Here is a 22,206-nt window from a genome sequence, read left to right on the forward strand (position 1 = left end):
TAATTTGGGGGGGAGGGAAATAATTTTAAAAAGGAAGAACTGGGAATCGCGATAACTAGTGGAACACAATTTATAGCCAATAGGAACTGGCAGCCCATTTGATGAACTGAAAAATGGAATCAGATTGTGAACCCCATCCCTAATGTGTATATACCATGGGCTGCTGACTTCTACTGAGTCAGACCATTGATCCATCCAGCTAAGTATTGTGGGCACTGACTGCAGCTATCCAGGATTTCAGGTCTGGGGCCTTCCATGGCCAAAGCAGACACTCTGCCACTGAGGTACCATGCACAGACAGGCTGGGCAGTAGGTGTCACAAACATAGGGGAAGGCAACCTTGCAAGCAAACAGTGCCTAGAGACCTCAATAAACCAAGGCAGGCTCCGCACTGAACACAGAAGGCAAGATACCCCTGAGTTTCCAGTGTAGTTCAAGCAGGGAGACCGAGCATACCCAGAAGAGTCATTCATCAAGTCTTTCAAACAAGAAAATGGTGGGGTGTTAACTCTAAACATCCAACATGAAGTTCCAGTAATATATTGGCAAATGCAGAAGTGCAGGGTCTTTCATGATAGTCACACCACGCACCTCTGACAGTCACTCCCCCTTCTAAGATTCTGCAATAAAATGAGCTTTCAGTCTCTTACTTTGTTTGGAGTACTTTTTCTTAGTGATGCATTGCAGCGATTGATGCAGATCTCCAGGTGTTGCCTTTCAGCTAGATCTACTATTTTCTGTGCATGTACATGGGCAAATGTACTAAGATGTAAGGTAAGAAACTTCCATTGCTGAGTTTCCCTTCTTGGTTGCCATACTAAAACTAAAGGGGAGTGTATTAGCTATTATCTCAGTGACTGACTCGCCTCCTTTCATTCTGATTTGAGCCAATCAGCAGGTAAGGACACTGAAGACACAAAGACCCTGCTGGGACCCTGTTCCCAAAAAAGTTAGGAGTCTAAGACCCCCTGGGACCCTGGACCACTACACCCGTGTCTAGTTCTAGGTTGTAGTACAACCTTGTGCTCAAAAGAAAGAGTTGTGGAAGAGGGGAGGGAGGGAGGGAGGGAGGGAGAGGGAGAGAGAGAGTATACCAGGTTCACATGAAGGAAACTCTGACCCACATGGTACAAGATTAAGGTTCCCAAGAGATCATCTTGCAGGAAATTGGCACCCAAAGAATCTCATATTTTGTCTTTTCTCCACTTTTAGGAGAACATAAGACACGCCCCTCTGCTGGACCAGTCCAAAGGCTGCCAAGTGAAGCATTCTGTTCCCCATGGGTGCCAGCCAGATGCCCCTGGGATGCGAGTACTCCTCTCCTACTGTAGACCCCTGAGAACCGGGTGTTGAGGGTTAGTTTGCCTCTGAACTAACCATTGATTGACTACATCTAATCCCCTTTCAAAGCTATTTCCGGCAACGGGGATCATCAATTCTATTGGAGCAACTTCCGTAAATTCCTTCTGCCTCAGGTGGAGGAAGAGACTTTTTTTTCCTGTCCTCGGCCTCCTGCCAATCCATTTCAGCAGGTAACCCTGAGGGCTAGCGTTCTGCCAAACAAATCTCCAAAGCCTTATGAGATGTCAGAAGGAGAGCAGTCAGGGCTGGGGAGGAATCCATCCAACTTGGATTCCAGAGTGGACTCATCTCATTCCATATGGGCAGATCATGACCTGTTTAGCTTTCAACGTCCCTTTCTTTGTCTTTTCCTGCTGACTTCAGAGTAGCTTATGCAAAAGTGTATCATTTACACTCCTCACACAAGGGCTACCAACCAGCTTGGGGGGGGGGGAGTTTGACAGCAGCCTGCCTATCTGACTTTATTTTTTGTTTTCAGTCCAGTTGCCAGAAATGCAACAGAATGGCCAGTGGGAGCCATTTCCCATGTACAAATGGGGCCAGCATTCTGGAGTGACCCCCACTGGAGAGCGTGACATAGTTACATACCTTATAATAAGAGGTAACCTTATATTGAGTCAGCCTGTTTGTGCACATAGCTCAGCATTGCCCACACTGACTGGCACAGTTCTCTAGGGTTTGAGACGGGAATCTTTTCCCAACCCTACTTGGAGATGCTGGGGGCTGAACCTGGGGCCTTCTGCATGCAAGCAGGTGTTCTGCCACTGAGCTAGGAGCTCTCCCTGGATGGTGTTGGACGTAGACCAGAAAGATCAGGGTTCACTTATTTATTTAGTTGCATTTCTAAACCGCCCTATAGCTAGCAGCTCCCAGGGCGGTGTACAACATAATAAAACCACAATATTTAAAATACAGCAAGTGTGTATTGCGCAGACAATATAAACATTATATAAACAAATATGTGAAACTCACGGGTGTCCTTGGGCCAGTCCCCATCACCCAGCCTCTCCTACTTCACAGGGACACTGAGATGCTAAACAGGGCGGAGGGGGTGCACGCTAATTACCTGGAAGTCTCTGAAGGAAAACCAGGATAACAATGTAACATAAAAGGCTGTTCCCAAAAACCCAAGCTGAAACAGATTTTTTTGGACAGCTATTGTACTGGGCTCTCATCCAAAGCCCCAGCTCCAAAACCCCACTCTATTTATTATTATTATTATTATTATTATTGCCTACGGCCATACTACCCTGATCTCTGAAGCTAAGCAGGGTCAAGCCTGGTTAGTACTTGGACGGGAATCCGCCTGGGAATGCCGGGTGCCGTAGGCTTAGAGGAAGGCAATGGGAAACCACCTCTGAATACCTCTGACCAGGAAAACCCTATGAATATATCCAAAAAGATCATAGGGTCGCCATAAGTTGTACTCGACTTGAAGGCATATAACGTTGTTGTTGTTATTATTTCACACGTTGGCAACCTTGCCTTTTTCACACACACACAGCTGGGCCCACTGAATGATGCTAGCTGAGAGTTCTCACAAGTACGGCCAGGAACCAGCAGCCTAAACAGAATGGGTTTTTTTGAAGGGAGAAGCAGCAAGCCGGTTTGAGAGCTGGGGACCCCACCCCTTGCCTTATTTGCACACTCACCTCTCCGTGTCACTTTCATCACTCGACTGCACTTCTTCCAAAGCCACCTGCAAATCTGCAATGCGCCGGATCGAAGTCTCCAGGTCTGCCTGCAAAGTCTGCCTCACTGCAGATAACTCGTCCACTTGCTTCTCCTGGGGAAACACAAGCACCAGGGGTGGGGTGGGGGTGGAGAGAGGTGGTAGGTTAGGGCGGCTCTGGATGTGGCACTAAGGAAAGGCAGTCCATTGCCACTTTAGCCTTACTCAGAACGGGGGGGGGAGAGCTCGGCATTTAATTGATTCAGTACATTTCTGCCTCCCCTGTAAGGGTGGCAAGAAAAGACATTGTATTTTATTCCAGAAAGTTGTTGGGCTGTAACCCCCATCAGCCTTGACCACTGGGCAAACTAGCCAATGGGAGTTGTAGCGCTTGTAGACTTCCCATTGGCAACTGGCTGCTCACGGTGAGAACAGGATGTTGGACTAGATGGGCCCCCTTTGGCCTGACCTGCGAGGGGCTTCCTATGTTCTTGTTCCAACATCTGGAGGACACCATTCTTTCAAATGCACTCCCAATAAACATCAGACAGTACTGGCACTTGAGCACCTGCTTAAAACTCATCTGTTCACCCAGGCTATGCTGATGTATTGAGCTGATTTGTGATGTATTTTCCACTTGTATTATGAATGCAATTTGTTTGCTGATTTTATGCTGTTCACCACCGTGTTTATTTGTTTAATGCTGGTGGTACAGAACTCTTGGAAATCTTGCCCCCCACCCAGTTGGCATTGCAGAACATGTTTTTTTAATGAGATGCTGACTTCATAAATAAAGAAGTGGGATTTGCAGCAAGTGTTATTATTGTCAGACATTGGAAGAACTTGGCTGTTACTACACTGGCATCTTGGCGTCAAAAGCTCTGGCTAGTAGCACTTCTGGAAAAACTTACAATCAAAAGGAAAATATTAAGGGGTCAAGGTGACCGAGATACTTTTGTTAGAACCTGGTTATACCAATGCAAGAGATGTGGGAACAGCACCTTCCCCAGAGTATGCACATTTATGGACTTTATAGTGAAGTAGAGATTGTTTTTCCTTCTTGTAATTAAATATGCACATTACAGAAAACACAATTAAGAAATGTATTTACATAGGTTTATTTTCTGTTCCTATTAAACTATATTTAAATTATTATTTTCAAATAAATAACAATAATAACAACAATAATGTTGACAATCCCTGCTCTATACTGACTGGTAGCTGCTCTTCAGGCCTGCTTGAAGATATCATAGCTTGAACCCGGGACCTTCCGCATGGAAAGTATGTGCTCTGCTACTGAGCTCCTGCCTCACCCTCTGTGCTTCAGGTTTTCCTGCATTTTGCATTTGCAGTTTTCTTTCAATCATGAGGCTTTTTGGATTCCACATTTTTGTGTCCCCCCCTCGAGATTTCTCCATGTCCCTCTCCTCCTCTCTCCTTGCAAAACCAATATGAAAACTGGAGTTGCAGGACCCTCAAATTCCACTGGATTGAAGCTGCTAGCAGTAAAATTACCATCTCTGTGGTGACAAGGTTAGTGAGAATGTGCCGTGTGAGTGGAGGCAGACCTTTGCACCACAGCCAGCAGCTTATCAAAGTAAATCACAGACGGCCCCGTGCTCACTCACAGACTGAATCAGCCAAAGGGAAAACGGATTGCAGTTCATCGAAAAAAGGAGAAGAGCACACACAGGAATGCTGAGCTCTGGATGGCTCCGGATGGAGTATGGCCTGCTCTTGGAGAACAGCAAAAAAGTAAAGACAGAATTGCTCACAAGAGCTGGAGTTGCCTGACACTCTGGCACTCCTGGTCTGTGGGACTTTCCTTCAGTCAAGAGACCAAAACAAGAAACCTCATCAAGCAGTGAAGGAAACGTGCCTGCTACTCCTTCCCATGGGGTTTCATTGCTAAGGAAAAGCTCTTGGATGCAAAAAGTTGGACACAGACCAGGACAGATCCTGGCACATGCTGTGATGGACAGGACTGGGGTCGCCGCTGTAATTGGAAAGTGCAACAGGGAGAAAATGCAGCAAGATTGTTTGCTTGTTCTTCAATTAGAGAGGGGAGATGAGATGAGAGCAGGATGAGATCAGACTGAGCTGGGCTCTGTCGTGTCCAGCGAGAGTTAGTTCAGTGTTGGGCAAGCCTGAGGGAGGGAGGAAGAGGACACAGAGGGAGAGAGGAAGAACGGGAGGTGTTTGAGGTACCAGGAAAGGAAACGGTTAAGAAGGAACACTGGGAGGTAGAGATTGTCACCTTTCCCTGAACTTTTAAACAGCGTGACAGTCGTGCTTTTATGCCAGCTACACATGCTGGTCTTGAAGAAGTTCTTGGCCTTAAAAATAAAAAGGTTTCTCTTTGCTTTATCCTACAGCCTGGCTTTGGTTACTGTTGGGACATAACAAGGTTTTGGGATAACAATGGAGCACAAATAGAACTGGCCACATACCTGGAGTCGTGTTGGGGCATACACTCTGACCATTTACATTACTGCTCCTATTTTGGACAGTCACCTTGCGGGCTGTCAGTGACCTAGGGGAGGTTACAAAAGGCAGGTGAGGTGGGGACAGCTGGTTCCACTGAGGGGGAGAAGTGAACCTGGTTTCCCTCACTTGTAGTTCTAAACACAACAGCAGGAAAATGCACTAAAAGGGAGGTCAAAACAGCAGCTCTTTAGGACCCCAGGGATCCCTCCTGTGCGGTGTCCAAACAACTCACAAATCAAGCACAGCTCTGACTTCACTCATCGGCAAAAAACATTGACAGGCAGGATCTAACAGGCTGGCTCATTTCACAGAAACTGCTTAGAAGGGTACCTGCACATTTTGCTTCATACCTTCTTCCTTTTTGTTTTTTAAATGAAAGCTCAGAGACTGGGACCCCTTCCTGGGGGCACTAATGAAGGCCATTGGGCACCAGGTTGGCAACCCCTGGTCTACACCAACCGGTGGCAGTCTCTCCCATCCCTACCTGGAGATAGTGGAAATTGAAACCCTATGCCTGTAGGGCAAATGCTCTTCCCCAAAGGGCCCTTCAGTTGTGAAGCACGCAATTAACATTTCTCTTTCCCCCCCTCACTGCCAATTCCATGCTTTAAAGCTGCTTCTACATTCCTGGTGCATCACAGCGAAAAAACAAAACAAAACGATTTGCCAACTATGATTCTTTTTTAAAAAACAGAAATACTCTGAGAACGTGCAGTTTCACATTTTAAAAAGCTCACTTAAAATCATAGCACCACCATAACGTTAGGGGGGAAATGTTTTTTTGTATCTGATGCCAGGATGCTAAACACATTTATTTGGGAATAATAAGCAACATTTTGTTGTAGAAAAGAACAATACATTTCCAAAGTAAAGACAATAAAATGAACATCTGTGACCGTGCACAGCCCCCTAACCAACGCTGCAGCAATCAGGGCCAGCCCCAGTGGGCCGGGCCTGCCAGGTGTTGAGGCGGGGCCTGTTTGCCTATCTTCATCATCTGCATCTCTCTAGGTGGTCATTTGGGGGAGGGACTGGGCTACAGGGCCCTGGACTTTGCCCTGAGGCCCAGCCCTCACTACATCACCAGCTGGGAAGGAAGAAAGATAACAGTCTCGAACAACAGCTTTGCAAAGGCTCAAGAGAATGAAGGGCCTGAAACTGGCATGCATGAACACAAACACACACACAACTGGTCAGGGCTCAGTGGTGGAACCTGCTTTCATTGGTTGCCATCTGAAGGGGGCGGGGAAATGCCCAAGGCCAAGAGGTCTTGTCACACTCTTCTCTGACCAAGCACTTAGATATCATTAACAGGTGATAACAGAGCAATCTGGAAAAGCAGCAGATCATGAAACATTAAAAGCTTGTTTTCAAAAGGCTTTTACAATGGATGCCAAAAACATGCAAAGGAGGAGCCCGGTAGATCTCCTCAAAGAAGGCATAGCATTCCAGAATTTGGGTGCCAGCACTGAAAAGTCCCCGTGTCTTGTATTTGTTTCCCTGATCTCACATGACAATGCAACAGCAAACAGCCCTCTGAAACTGACCTTAAAGCTCAGGGTGCATGCAGATCCTTGAGATAATTAGGCCCTAGACTATATCATAGCCACTGGCTGAATTGCTGCCATGTCATGGAATATCCACCACCATTCCAACTGCTTAAAGCTCAGCTAGTTAAAATAATGTTAACAAACTGATTCTGTGAGAGATCTGGGCGCCAAGAAAACAGAGCCAAGAGAGAGGAGAGGCTACATGTTGTTGCTTGCAGGAGGAAGTTTTGAAGGTGCGGGTGGGCACTCCTTTGAGGCAAAATATGTGGGGGCAGGGGATGGTGGTGACATATTGGGACTGGAAACTTGGGATGTTGGACCTTGGGCTGGAGATCTCCATCTCATGATGTCACTAAAAGAGCAACCTGAAGAATGGCCAGGGAAGTGTTAAAAATGTTATTTATAACTGACACCTTTGTGGAATGCATGACCCACTTTATAACCAGATGCAGGCACCAAAAGAATGCATCTCCCAGAGAAAAATGCACAATGTTGAACAGATAGGGGTGGTTGTAACTGGCAATTTGGAAATGAGTAATCAGGAAGGCAAGCAACCTATTGATTCAAAACAAACTCAGCCCTTCCAACATTTGGATAACAACAGCTACTAAAATAATTCCTTACTCCCCCTCCCCAGAAGATGAGGTTCGGTTCCACCACGGTTTCCTGGCCCTGCTCTCTTCATCGCCCCCTTTCCCTTTCCCTCTTCCGGACATCTGAGAAGGTTTGCCTGCCAACAGCAATGAGGAGGAATATTTTGGCAAGATTGGAAAATGTTGCTGCCGCCTTCAGTCATGACTGGGTGCAAAATGTATTTTTAAAAGACCTACAAGCAGTTTTCACAATCTGATTTTTTTAAACAAAATTAACAAACAATGCAATCTCCGGGGCTTTCATTAGCAAGACAAGTTCTGTTCTCCTGCAGCAGATGCCTCGCTACGTCAGCATGCCTTGCTTTTCATGGTACTCACACATTTTTTGAGGGGGGGCGGAAATGTGATGGTTGAGTTACAGTTTTCTGGTGGAACTTGAAAGCTGAAAGGTTTTCAAAGTGTCACAGGGATTTAGAAGTTCTGGCGGTGGGAAAATGGCTGGATCCACCAAAGTGTGGCACAGAGAAACCAGGAATTGTGCAGCAAAAGGGAGTTTGGCTTGTGTGCAGGCCAGGGGTGTTGGTTGGGGATGGCCTAAGCCCTCCCAGACCTTGGCCTTTTGCACTGAACCCTAGATCACCTGCCCTCCACCCCCCTTCTTTAAAAGTGTGTATTTATTTGCAAAACCTTACTTCCCAGGCTGCTACTGGGCATGCTGCAAGGCGTAGAGACAGAAAGACCCCAGCTAGCCCCCTACCATCTTCATGTGCTCATGGCCCTCTGCCTCTTATGTTTTAACCATCAAGCAACACCTTGGCTTGTGTGGGGCCACAACTGGCATCATTCCGATCCAGAGGCAAAGTTCTGAGCTAATTGGCTGTCGTGAGATGATGGCTCAAAAGTCCAGAAAAACTGGTCTGCAAACTTGGTGCCAGGATAAGTCTTTCTTGTTTGTCCAGGCATTTTAAAGGGATTGCATCTGTTTGCAGAAACCCTGGAGAGCAACTGCCAGTCAGTGTAGGCAATACTGAGCGAGATGAACCAATGGGCAGCCATATCCCAAGGCAGACTGTTCATCCATTGAGCCCAGCATTGTCTGCTCTGATTGGCAGCATCTCTCTTCAAGGTCTCCAGTGGAGAGCGACCTTTCTCTTCGTCTGTAGCCTGATCCTTTTGACAGAGATGCTGGGGGTTGCACACAGGGCTTCTGCATGGAGAGCAGATGCCCCGACAACAGCATAATGGCTAGCATTGTGCATTACCCCAAGATCATCTTTCGTCAGATGCTTTCTGGCCCTCCTCCGAGTGCCTACTCTGAGGAAAGCTGGGAGGATGGCAACAAGGGAGAGGGCCTTCTCAGTGGTGGCCCCCAAATTATGGAATGATCTTCCTGACGAGGTGCTCTTGGTGCCAACACTGCTATCTTTTCATCGCCAGGTCAAGACTTTCCTCTTCTCCCAGGCATTTTAGCATGTGTTTTTAAATTTGTAATTTGTTTTTAATGTTTTTAATTGTTGTAAACCTCACCGCCCAGAGAGCTTTGGCTATGGGGTGGTATACAAATGTAATAAATAAATAAATAAATTCTCTTAACCTTAGCCTCATAGGGTTCTCATGAGTATAAAGGGCTGTATTCAATGAAATCCTACTCAGGGTAGACTAGGAATGATCTATACATTTCAGTGTTCTCAATTTCTCATTTTTCTAATCTTAAACTTGGTTCTTCACATTTCTGCAGTAATTTGAGAATTTTTATTTAAAACAGGAAAATTCTGCAGTATTTTTGGGCAAATTTCTCATAATAAATACATTTTTGTGTGCAGTTTTGACTAATGTACACATTTTTGCAAGCAATTTATTCTAATATAATGCATTTTGCATGTTATTTTCACCAGTATAATGCATTTTTGTAAACATTGCTTGGTTGGAAAACTGCACTGCAAAATTCAGATAAGTGAAATTTTCAAAGGACGGCTGTGTTCCAGAAAGTGTGAATTAGATAAATTCAGCTTTAAATATGAAATGAATCGGATTCCTCCTCCATCCCTAGAGTACACCCACTTACATTAAAGATTCTAAGTTACTTGTGCCTATTCACTTCAATGGTTCTACTCTGAGTAAGACTAGCATTGAAGACCTCATCCACATACACCACCCTGAGCAAACTGGGGAAACAGTAGGCCAAATGTGAATTAGAAACTCCTGCACAAAAAATGGGGTGAGGTTAATCATGATGCCTCAGATATTCTGCAGGTTGCTAACTGGCCTAGGGAAATAAGAAAGGCTGGCTGTTTGTTTTGAAGGGCCTGAGTGGGAATAGAATTTTGGTTTTGAAATGGAAGCCATTGTAAAAGTTGCCTGCCAGAGAGGCCTACTTTGCATTTAGGAAATGTTGTGTGTGTGTGTTATGTGCCTTCAAGTTGATTACGACTTATGACAACCCTACGAATCAGTGACCTTCAATAGCATCTGTCATGAACCACCCTGTTCAGATCTTATAAGTTCAGGTCTGTGGTTTCCTTTATAGAATTGATCCATCTCTTGTTTGGCCTTCCTCTTTTTCTACTGTTTTTCCCCGCATTATTGTCTTTTCTAGTGAATCATGTCTTCTCATTATGTGTCCAAAGTATGATATCCTCAGTTTCATCATTTTAGCTTCTAGTGACAGTTCTGGTTTAATTTGTTCTAACACCCAATTATTGGTCTTTTTCGCTGTCCATGGTATGCGCAAAGCTCTCCTCCAACACCACATTTCAAATGAGTTAATTTTTCTCTTATCTGCCTTTTTCACTGTCCAACTTTCACATCCATACATAGAGATCGGGAATACCATGGTCTGAATGATCCTGACTTTGGTGTTCAGTGATACGTCTTGGCATTTGAGGACCTTTTCTGGTTCTCTCACAGCTGCCCTACCCAGTCCTAGCCTTCTTCTGATTTCTTGACTATTGTCTCCATTTTGGTTAATGACTGTGCCGAGGTATTGATAATCCTTGACAAGTTCAATGTCCTCATTGTCAGTTGTAAAGTTACATAAATCTTCTGTTGTCATTACTTTAGTCTTCTTGATGTTCAGCTGTAGTCCTGCGTTTGTGCTTTCCTCTTTAACTTTCATTAGCATTCATTTCAAATCATTACTGGTTTCTGCTAAGAATATAGTATTGTCTGCATATCCTAAATTATTGATATTTCTCCTTCCAGTTTCACACCTCCTTCGTCTTGGTCCAGTCCCGCTTTCCGTATGATATGTTCTGCATATAGATTAAACAAATAGGGTGATAAAATGCACCCCTGTCTCACACCCTTTCCGATGGGGAACCAATTGGTTTCTCTGTATTCTGTCCGTACAGTAGCCTTGCACAGAGTACAGGTTGAGCATCAGGACAATCAGATGCTGTGGCACCCCCATTTCTTTTAAAGCATTCCATAGTCTTCTGTGATCTACACAGTCAAAGGCTTTGCAATAATCTATAAAGCACAGGGTGATTTTCTTCTCAAAATCCTTAGTTCGTTCCATTATCCAACGTATGTTAGCGAAATGATCTCTGGTGCCTCTTCCCTTTCTAAATTCAGCTTGGACATCTGGCACTTCTTGCTCCATATATGGCAAGAGCCTTTGTTGTAGAATCTTGAGCATTACTGTACTTGCACGGGATATTAAGGCAATAGTTTGATAATTACTGCATTCACTGGGATCCCCTTTCTTTGGAATTGGAATATATACTGAACACTTCCAGTCTGTGGGCCATTGTTTTCTTTTCCATATTTGTTGACAATTTTTTGTCAAAATTTGGACAGATTCAGTCTCAGTAACTTGTAGCAACTCTATTGGTATGCCATCTATTCCTGGTTATTTGTTTCTTCCAAGTATTTTAACAGCAGCTTTCACCTCGCAGTCTAAAATTTCTGGTTCTTCATCATACGGTTCCTCCGTGAATGAATCTGTCATCCTTGCATCTCTTTAAGAACATAAGAACATAAGAAGAGCCTGCTGGATCAGGCCAGTGGCCCATCTAGTCCAGCATCCTGTTCTCACAGTGGCCAACCAGGTGCCTGGGGGAAGCAGGACCCGAGTGCAAGGACACTCTCCCCTCCTGAGGCTTCCGGCAACTGGTTTTCAGAAGCATGCTGCCTCTGACTAGGCTGGCAGAGCACAGCCATCATGGCTAGTAGCCATTGATAGCCCTGTCCTCCATAAATTTGTCTAATCTTCTTTTAAAGCCATCCAAGCTGGTGGCCATTACTGCATCTTGTGGGAGCAAATTCCATAGTTTAACTATGCACTGTGTAAAGAAGTACTTCCTTTTGTCTGTCCTGAATCTTCCAGCATTCAGCTTCTTTGAATGTCCACGAGTTCTAGTATTATGAGAGAGGGAGAAGAACTTTTCTCTATCCACTTTATCAATGCCATGCATAATTTTATACACTTCTATCATGTCTCCTCTCGCAGAGCTTGAAAAATGTTACTTTTTTGAACTACAACTCCCATCAGCCCAATCTAGTGGCCATACTGGCTGGGGCTGATGGGAGTTGTAGTTCAAAAAAGTAACTTTTCCAAGCTCTGCTCCTCTGACCCGCCTTTTCTCTAAACTAAAAAGCCCCAAATGCTGCAACCTTTCCTCGTAAGGGAGTCGTTCCATCCCCTTGATCATTCTGGTTGCCCTCTTCTGAACCTTTTCCAACTCTATAATATCCTTTTTGAGATGAGGTGACCAGAACTGTACACAGTATTCCAAATGCGGCTGCACCATAGATTTAAACATCTTTAAGATTTAAACATTTTAAGAGTTTCATCCATCATCCATTGAGGTCTTTCTCTCCTTTTAGCTAGAGGTATTGTCTTTGTACACTCTTCCCTGATAATGTCTCTGACTTCAATCCATAGTTCTTCTGGTTCTCTATGAACTAAGTTTAAAGCCTCAAATCTGTTCCTTATTTGATCTTTATATTCTTCTGGGATGTTGTTTAAATTGTATCTTGACGTTATGATTGTTTTGTTGTTCTTCTTTAGCTTTACTCTGATTTTCGATACGACCAGTTCATGATCTGTACCGCACTCTGCTCCTGGTCTTGTTTTCGCAGAAAGTGTGGAACTTCTCCATCTTCTGCTACCAATTATATAATCAATTTGATTCCTATATTGACCATTTGGTGATGTCCACGTGTACAGCCGTCTTTTCGGTTGCTCAAAAAATGTGTTTGCAAGAAACAAATTACTGGCTTCACAAAATTCAATAAGTCTTTCACCTGCTTCATTTCTATCTCCTAAGCCCCATTTCCCCACAATTCCTAGTTCTTCTCTGTTCCCTACTTTTGCATTCTAGTCCCATCTTGTTTTGGTGTGTGATCAATTTCTTCCCGTACTTCTGCATAAAACCTCTCCAATTCCTCTTCTTCTGCATTTGCCGTTGGAGCATAGACTTGGATAATGGTTATGTTGATAGGTTTCCCGTTGAGTCTCATTGATATAATTCGCTCAGACCTTGCGTTGTAGCTCCTAATTGCTTTTGCTACATCACTTCTCACTATTAAAGCAACCCCGTTTCTTCTTGATTTCTCATTTCCTGCATAAAATATTTTGTAGTTGCCTGATTGAAAATGTCCCATTCCCGTCCATATTAATTCACTCACGCCAAGTATTGTAATGTTGATGCATTCCATTTCTTGCTTGACAATTTCTAACTTTCCCTGGTTCATGCTTCTCACATTCCATGTTCCTATTGTGTGTGTTGTACAACTCCGGACTCTCCTTTCGCATCTGTGCGCATCAGCCTCTGGGCTTCCTCTCAGCTTTGAACCAGCTGCATCATTAGTCACAGCGCTACTCATACTTGTCCTTTGTTCTTCCCCAGTAGCTCATTGAGTGCCTTCTGACCTGGGGGTCTTATCTTCCAGCACTATCTCGTGTTGCACTTTGGATACTCTGTTCATAGGGTTTTCATGGTAAGTGCCATTCAGATGTAGTTTACCATTGCCTTCGAGTCTGGATGTATTTTAGTCTGGTGTCTCAGCTTTGACCATTCCGCCTTGGGTAACCGTGCTAGGAGTCTAGCCTCTTGGTCTAGACTCCTGATGGCATCGCTCTGAGCTTCTTCGACACACTCAAACTACCTCACCATGTTAAGGTGTGCATCGTAGAGGGGGTAGGAAATGTTAAGTGATGATTATTATTACTCCAGGCTGTGTCAGTTTGTTTGAAAACCTGGTAAGTTTTAAGTGTTGAGGTGGTTATTTTGGGTATGAAAGATATTTTAATGCCGCTGCTGAGATGGGAGTCACACAAGGTTATATGTATGCCATGAGAGCAAGACTGCTTAAAGAGATGCAGTGTGTGTGTGCGGCAGGGGGTGGGGGAGTTCAGTATAATTGCACTGTTCCAAAGATGTATAACGTACCACAGTTTTGAATGGTTCTTCCCGTTGCTATTTTAAGCATACCTTGAAAATGTGTTGTCTCCAGCTCAAAACCACATCAGGATTATTGATGAAGGAACTTGGGTATTTACGAGAAACTGAATGATGACTGAAGGGGGCTTTTATACAGGAAGATTTTGCCATAATCTCATAGCACACCAACATGATGAACGATGAATTGACCACATCCTGCTCCTTTTTTCACCTGGGATTCTAACACTGCAGCATCACTTGAGCTTTGTTTAGAAGATGTGTGGGAGGGGATGACCCGTTTAAAAAAACCTTGAGATTTTAAGCCAACATCTGCCCTTCCTGATCCGGAAACATCCTCATATGGAGCTGCACGGAAAACAACCACAGAGTCCTCTTGTTTTCATTTAAGTGGGAATATTGAGCCAAGTACAGGCCACAATTCAGGTGGCAGTGAGAACTTTGGCAATCAGGGTGTGCATGTTCGTGTGTGCAATTTCTTTTTTTATTTATGTGATTTTATTTAAAATACAACTAGAAACAGAGAATTATTCAATGCCTCTTCTCATTGTAAGTCCTATTGATCCTGGGTCTAGAAAATAAGACAGTTGCCTGTTCTGGATGGGGCTGCAGTCCCTCTGAAAGACAAGGCTTGCAGGTGCTCTGGATCGATCTTTGCCACTAGAGACCCAAGTGGCTTCAGTGACTTGGAGAGCCTTCTGCCAGCTTCAGCAGCTAAGGCCATTCCTGGACTGCAGCAGTTTAGCTATGGGAGTCCAGACACTGGTAAACTCCAAGCTGGATTACTGCAATGCGCTCTGTGTGGAACTTCTCTTAAGGCTGGGCGGGAAGATGCATGTAGTGTAGAATGCTGCAGCATGGCTAATGAAAGGAGTGCCCTTTCAGCAGTGTGTAACACCTGTGCTGAAACAGCTGCTCTAGCGCCAGCACACTACCAGAACGAGTTTAAGGTCATGCTATAAAGCCTGAGCAACTTGGGACCAGGTTACCTCCAGGAATGCCTTACTTTGTATACCCCTGCTCTGTCACTTTGTTCCTTGGGAGAGACATATGTTCCCAAGGTTCCTTTTATGTCCACTGAGACCAGGTCTTTAGTGTGGTGGCGCTTGCCCTTTGGAATGCACTTCCAAGGAACATCAGGGCTACCATACTGACATTTAGGCACCTGCTTAAAAATTATCTGTTCACCTATGTTTTCCCTGAGGGTATTTTGAATTTGTTTTATGGATATACTTTTATTGTCGATTTTATGCTGTTCACTGTGGTGATATTTTCCTTAACGTTGGTGGTCTATTTTCCAAAATAAATATATAAATATTCCCAGGATCTGAACATGCAGGATCTGTACATACATGTATAGTTGCATCTACTTTTAGTAAATACGTTATTTTGCAATATTTTCTTCTAAAGGCCAGCAAAAAAAAAAGTTTTGGTTTAAGCCACCCCAAATATCTATTGGCAGAGTACACGAACCAAAAGGAGTTAAGGCTATTCTACAATCCCATCAGTCAGCATAGTTAACATCTGTTCAAAATTGGGAATAAAAAGCCAAAACACCCAGTAATTATTACCTGAAAAGGATTAACAAAGAGTTCTGATTAACAAAGAGATTTTGCAGGAGATTTTTTTTCAAGCGAGGAAGGGAGGAGGAAACATAATTAATTGGCTCAGCTTTGACAAACTCAGCCTAAGGGTACATGAAATGCTCCAATCCTTGTAGATTCCAATCTATGACTGTGAGGTTGAGATGGTAGAGTCCTCTGAGAGGCTCTCTCATCTGTTTTCATACAGGGAGTTTGCTTGAAAGTGAAAATTATTACTCACTTTTTAAAAGAATAATTCTAATTTAACATATTTGCAGAGAAGGTTGTAATGAAGAAGCGAGTAACAGCAAAGACACTGTGGTTTTAAAGGTCCTGGCTTTATGCAAAACTGGAAACCTTGATGGATCATGTATCTGCCAATCAATAAGACAGGAAACTACCCCTAGCAAAGAACACAGGAACCTCACTCCTGCATTGGCTCATCTATCGTCTTTCCGGCGCGGGGCCCTCCTGCCCAACAACAGCCTCTGGTGCGGAGCCTCCCGGCGTGCGGCCTCCTGCTCAACAGCCACGGCCCCACATCCTCCGCCTCCTGCTCCAGGCAAGGCCAGGTCCCTGAGCCCGAGTTCCCGCAGCCACCCCCAACATAAACCACCACCAGCAGCAGCTATTTGTTATTTAAATTAATTTTTGTAAATTGTATTGCTTTTATTGTATTTTTATACCTGTGTTTATTTTTCTTTGTAAGCTGCCTTGAGGGCCTTTGGCCGAAAGGCGGGGTATAAATAAAATTTTTAAAAAAAGAAGTCAAGACTGCATCCAGTTCTGGTCTCTGCACTTCAAGAAGGATGCAGACAAACTGGAACGGGTTCAGGGGAGGGCAATGAGGATGATCAGGGGACTGGAAACAAAGCCCTATCAGGAGAGACTGAAAGAACTGGGCATGTTTAGCCTGGAGAAGAGAAGACTGAGGGGAGATACGATAGCACTCTTCAAGTACATGAAAGGTTGTCACATAGAGGAGGGCCGGGATCTCTTCTCGATCGTCCCAGAGTGCAGGACACGGAATAATGGGCTCAAGTTGCAGGAAGCCAGATTTCGACTGGACATCAGGAAAAACTTCCTAACTGTTAGAGTAGTACGGCAATGGAACCAATGACCTAGGGAGGTGGTGGGCTCTCCGACACTGGAGGCCTTCAGGAAGCAGCTGGACAGCCATCTGTCGGGAATGCTTTGATTTGGATTCCTGCATTGTGCAGGGGGTTGGACTGGATGGCCTTGTAGGCCCCTTCCAACGCTACTATTCTATGATTCTATGATTCTAGGAGCCTTCCTTCTGTTTTGGTAAAATTTACAAAATGGGTGGTGCATGCGCTTTCAAGCAATGTCACACATGGAGACTGAGGTGGTACAGTCCCCCTCCAAGGACTGGACCACCTAAAACCCTCAAGTCTGTCTTTTTGCTAGAGACTGCATTCAACTTAGATGTTGTTTTGGGGTATTTCATGGGAAGTGGTTCCACTTCCCATGAAATACCCCAACACAATTTAATAATAATAACTTAAAAAATCAACAACAAAACCTATATAAACATGCTTAGAGGTTTTTACAATTAAGTAGTATGCAAATTTTGTTAACCAAAGTAAAAAGAAAAACAATGTTTAGGCCATTCCAGATAGTCATCACAAACAGTAGCAACTGATATGCAAGACACTGCTTTCATTATCCAGACAAAATTCCACATGCTTTAGAGAACAGGAAATTGAGGCTCTGCTCATATCAAATTTGCTGAATAGCAGAAATTCTCTCCAACACTGACTTCAGCGGGAAATGTTCCTGCACTCCTGTGATGGACTCAGGACGGCTTCTACAAGGATGGGAACCTATGTGGCCCTCTGGACCCCAACCCCCATCGTCCCTGATCATTGCCCATCCTGACTAAGGAGAGTTGGAGTCCAACGTAATCTGCAGGGCCACAGGTTCCCCATCCCTGGCTTAAATCCTTGTTTTGTCAATCATTCCCACCTGAATGCCGGAACGCAGGGTTTCCACTCTCAAGAGAAGGATTCACTGTTGTGGCGAGCTGTCCTCCAGTTTTTGTTGACTGCATTTATCCTCCACCTGCCCTCCAAGGAGTTCATGGTGGCATACACAGTTCTCTCTCGATTTATCCTCACAACAACCCAATGAGGCAGGCTGGGCTGAGAGTGGATGACTGAAGGCCCACTCAGGGGGATGAAAGAAATATGTGGGTGCTTCTGAGAAGCCAAGCCTCTCTTAAACGACTTTCAGCTTGTGTTTATCTCTAAATGTATACACTGCTCTTCAGTAAATAAAAGAACGCAAGGGTGGTTTACAATGGAGAATAACTTAAGCTTTTCCAGACATGTTAGTCTTTAAGGTGGCACAAGATTTTTTGCTGTCTTTGCTTGTAGCAGGCAACACACTTAATTATGGTGGAATCGTTCATGGACCAGAATCCCCTTTATCAGATGCACGATGTCTAATCCTAAATTGGTAGTTTGTTAAGTATTTACTTTAAAAAATGTTGTCTGCTTCCTGACATTGGGATATTTACAGCACAATCTTATGGATATCTATTTGCAAGAACATCTTTCCTTAGCACAGTGGGAGTGTCCACAGAATCTCAGTCTCAGGAAAGATGAAATGTTCCTCATGAACAGCTAATAAGGCTGGCAAAGAGCTTTCTTTTCTTTCCGGCCTTTTAACAATTTCTTTTAAACATCATTTATTAGCCAGGGCTTTTAACATTTGTTTATGTTTGAGCAGTCTGATGGAATTGTGCTTGTTCTTGAGGAGGGGATTCCATTATTAACTAGGCTTGTTAAGATTGCTTAAATTAACCGGGAGGAAGGGCAGAATATAAATCTAATAAGTAAATAAATAAATACATTTTATATTTTTATATCGGATGTCTTTATTATCAGTCATGCAGAGCAGGGGTGGAGAAACCTCAGGACCAGGGGCTGAATTTGGCTCCCTGGGCCATGTCCCCTACCCAGACTAGCCCCCCCCCCCTCCTGCTCCACAACCGCCTCGTGTGCTTTGGGCCTGAAATGCCTCTTTGAAGTGCACTAATACCTCCTCCTTGCCTGCATGGAGGATGGAGGGCTGTGGGGTGTGTGTGTAGAAACCTGACTTTTGCACGACTGAAGTATATCCTGTCTACCATACTGTACAACGATCAGAGTCCATCTATTGCTCTGCCTGCCTGTGGCTCTGGGCCTGTCCATCATCGTCATACAGCCCCAAGCAGGTTGCCCCAAAGGGATTTTGGCCTTTGGGCTGAAAAAGGTTCCCTGCCCCTGGCACAGGGGCTTCAGCAAGGGCAAGAGATGCACTTTAACATTTTAACCCTACTACAGCCACTTCTTCCTAAGCAAAACCATATTACACCCGTGTGTGTGCGTGTGTGTGTGTGGTGCTCACGGTCCAACCTCCCTTCCTCCCCCCCTCCCCAGAGAAAGCATGCAACCCCCTTCCAAAGACTAACTCCAGTTCTGGTTCAGCCCCACTTCTCCTTTCAATGCCAACAGCAGTGATGGGGCAGAAGCAATACAGGAAATTATTCAGAGCAGGGATGTAGTCGTGTGGGGTCTCAGGGAGTCTTAGACCCTTTACTTTTTTGGGAGAAGATTCCAGCAGGGACCCTATGTCTCCAGCATCCTACAAGCCAATCAGCATAAAAGAGGAGCATATTAGCCACTGAGAAGAGTCTTCTAACATGCTTCCTTGTCCTTTCCTGCTGATTGGAGTCAATCAGAGTGAAAGGAGGTGAGTCAAACATTGAGAAGACTCTTCTCAGTAGCTAACACTCTCCTCTTTCATGCCTTTTGGTTCCTAGGCATTAACAAGGATCTCATTCTGAAGCCCAGAGCAACACAAGCAGTGAGGGGGCATGGCTGTGATTAACATGAAGGGACCCTGCACTTCTGAATTTGCCACTACACTATTGATTCCGAGAGTATAGACAGAGTGCCATTCCCTGAGGCACTGGGCAGCTAGAAAGGGCATCAGGGACTTGGAAGCCTGAGTTCTTTCAGAAATGTCACAGTGCTTCTCCCTGCATCACTCATTCACATCACTGTCAGCTATTCACATGGGCTTTCTCTCTCTTTTTAGAAAAAGTGGCTGCATTGCCTCCAATGTGCAAGCAACAGAATCCAGATCTTTAGGGGTAGAGAGAGCAAGAAAATGGACAGAACTGGAGGGAAGCTGAGCAGCACAAGCACAGAGGACATTTAAAAAGGTGAAAGGCAACTAATTTTGCCTGCTTTCTGTCATATTAACGGCAACATTATTGGAACTTTTGTGCTCAGGCTGGTGTGACGCTGAACAGAGCCTCTGATGGGTGGCAGAGCCCAGTCTTTTCTCTCCATTCTCAGCGCAGCTCCCACCCCAATGACCTGGGCTGATGAAGGAGGCTGCATTAAGGATTTTTTACCAAAGAAAAATAGCCCTTTTCTCCTTCCACAGGAAGGATGAGAGAGACTCCTGGGCACTAAGCAGCTGCCTTCTGATAATGACTATTCAGGCAGATCCACAGCAAGCATTTAAAGCACATTTGAAGCATAAGAATCTCACCACAGAATCATGGTAACTGTAGCTGGTTAAGAGTGGTAGGAACTATAACTATGAGGGGGAAACTTCACTTCCCAGGATTCTTGGGGGGGCGGAAGTCATGCACTTTAAATGAGACTGGATGTGCTTTCAATGTACTGTGTGGATCTGCATTTAGTGTTATTTCCAGGCCTCCTCTGCATCGCCAGCTGTCGACAGCTGCTGCCTGGCCCAATGAGAAAAGACCTTGTTTGGCCCTCTGCCCTGATTTCTCGGGGGCTCAAACTCGGTGATAAGGCATTTTAATTTCTGCGAAGGCATGCATGTGCTGACATATGTAATGTTGTCCTGGGGGAGAGGCCGCGACAGAAAATGTCTCAGGGAAAACTCACAGGGTGGTGTGTCCAACCACTCTTGGGGTTTTCCCTTCATCTTACTTCCCCCATGCTCAAAGGAAATTATTTGTGGCTCTTCCATCAGGCTGCAGGGCAGAAGAAGGGGCATGGGGCTTTCCCACTGGCTTGGCCAAGAGACCACCAACTTGCCTTTGGCTCTCTCCAGACACCACCTAGTGCAGTCATTCTGTCAAGCTCCCTCAACCGTGTCTATCCCAGCATCCTCTTATCTGAGGAGTTTTGATACAATCAGCTAATTTCTCACTGTGATTTTGCACATCTGTTTATATGTCTGACCCCTTGCCCAGATTCCCACAAACAAAAACGTCTGGAAGCAATTCTGTCACACTCTGAGCCCCCATCATTTTGATGGGGAATGCACCAGACCCAGCACTAGGCCAAGACAGAGGCTCACTAAGGGCCAGAAACAAGTTCAGAAAAGTCTAAATTAAGCCCAGTTAACTTCCGCCTAATTTGCTTGTAAAAAGGCTGATTGGACTAAGGGTGGAGTCTGTTTCTGTAATTCACCATACACCAGCATTCATCCATTATCATTATTAGGTAATATTCATCAGAGCTGCCTGCCAGTTTTGAAGCGACAAAACTTCCACCGTTTGGAAGTCTCGGGTGAGATTGGGTGAGGATCTTTTGCTAATCCTTCAAGCAAAGGCAGTAGCTGAAATTGGGTATTAGCTGATCTTAAGTGCTGATTAATTGTTGCCGGACTGATACAAAGCCTCCAAACATTTTTTTAAAAAAATTAAACAGGATTTAATAAGTGGGGTAAGATAAGATTTCCCCGACAAAGGGCAACAGAAAATTCTCAAGGTATCGTAATTTTTTCTAACTGAATCTTGACTCTATAGAGACTATTCCCTCCTACCTCTACTGCAGAAAAAGAATGCTCAAATCTCTTAACCCCCCCCCCCCGCTGCCACAGAGTGTAGTCGAAGGGGATCAGATCTTTTCAGGAGTCAAGGAATTATTATCAAGCTGCTGCTTCCGTCAAACTCGCAGTCAAAGCTGAGAAACTATTAAGGCATGCAAAGTGAGAACAGTTTTGCAAACGCCAAGGCAGAGAAGCGCGAAACTGCCTGGGGAAGACTTTATGGTAACAACTTCTGCAATTAGGAAAGATGTCTGCTGTCAGAAGAGACTCTGTGGCAACAGCATTCAGAGCATCAGGTCTATAAAAAAGGCCTAAATTACTTTCCACAGGGGATATGGGGGCACTTTGCTTTTATTTTTTAACTTACCAGCTTTTGTTCTCCAGTTAATTTTTGTTCTGCTTTAATGTCTTCTCTAAGGCTTTAGAGACCTTCTCTGATTTAAGCCTCACTGTGTGCACAGGAAAGCAGCCTTGATGTGCTCTGCCTACCATTACCCCTGGCTCTGTCTACTATTAGCTCTCCTGCCCTCTGCCCCAACAGGCCACACGGTCACCAGACACCCCTGGACATTTCCTATGTCCAGCATGATCTTCTAGATTGCTTCCTAGTTGTTGTTATTATTAAATTTATATTAAATTTATAAATTATATATTATTCAATATATAAATATATAAATTTAAATTAAATATACATTTATTAAATATACATTTATATACATTTATATTGCC

The 22,206-nt window shown here is 44.4% G+C and overlaps 1 protein-coding gene across 4 annotated transcripts in view; it reads right to left on the minus strand.

Annotated features, from left to right (window-relative positions):
- The window catches only part of MYO18B (myosin XVIIIB), a 238,848-nt gene that overhangs the window by 49,214 nt on the left and 167,428 nt on the right, over positions 1-22,206 (minus strand). For all 4 annotated transcript variants that reach the window (XM_061603517.1, XM_061603518.1, XM_061603516.1 and 1 more), the window contains one exon: positions 3,015-3,148. In XM_061603517.1, coding sequence (XP_061459501.1) covers positions 3,015-3,148 — 134 coding nt within the window. The remainder of the gene's footprint in view (positions 1-3,014; positions 3,149-22,206) is intronic.

This window comes from Rhineura floridana, chromosome 19 (assembly GCF_030035675.1).
Source record: "Rhineura floridana isolate rRhiFlo1 chromosome 19, rRhiFlo1.hap2, whole genome shotgun sequence".
NCBI classification, from domain to species: Eukaryota; Metazoa; Chordata; class Lepidosauria; order Squamata; family Rhineuridae; genus Rhineura; species Rhineura floridana.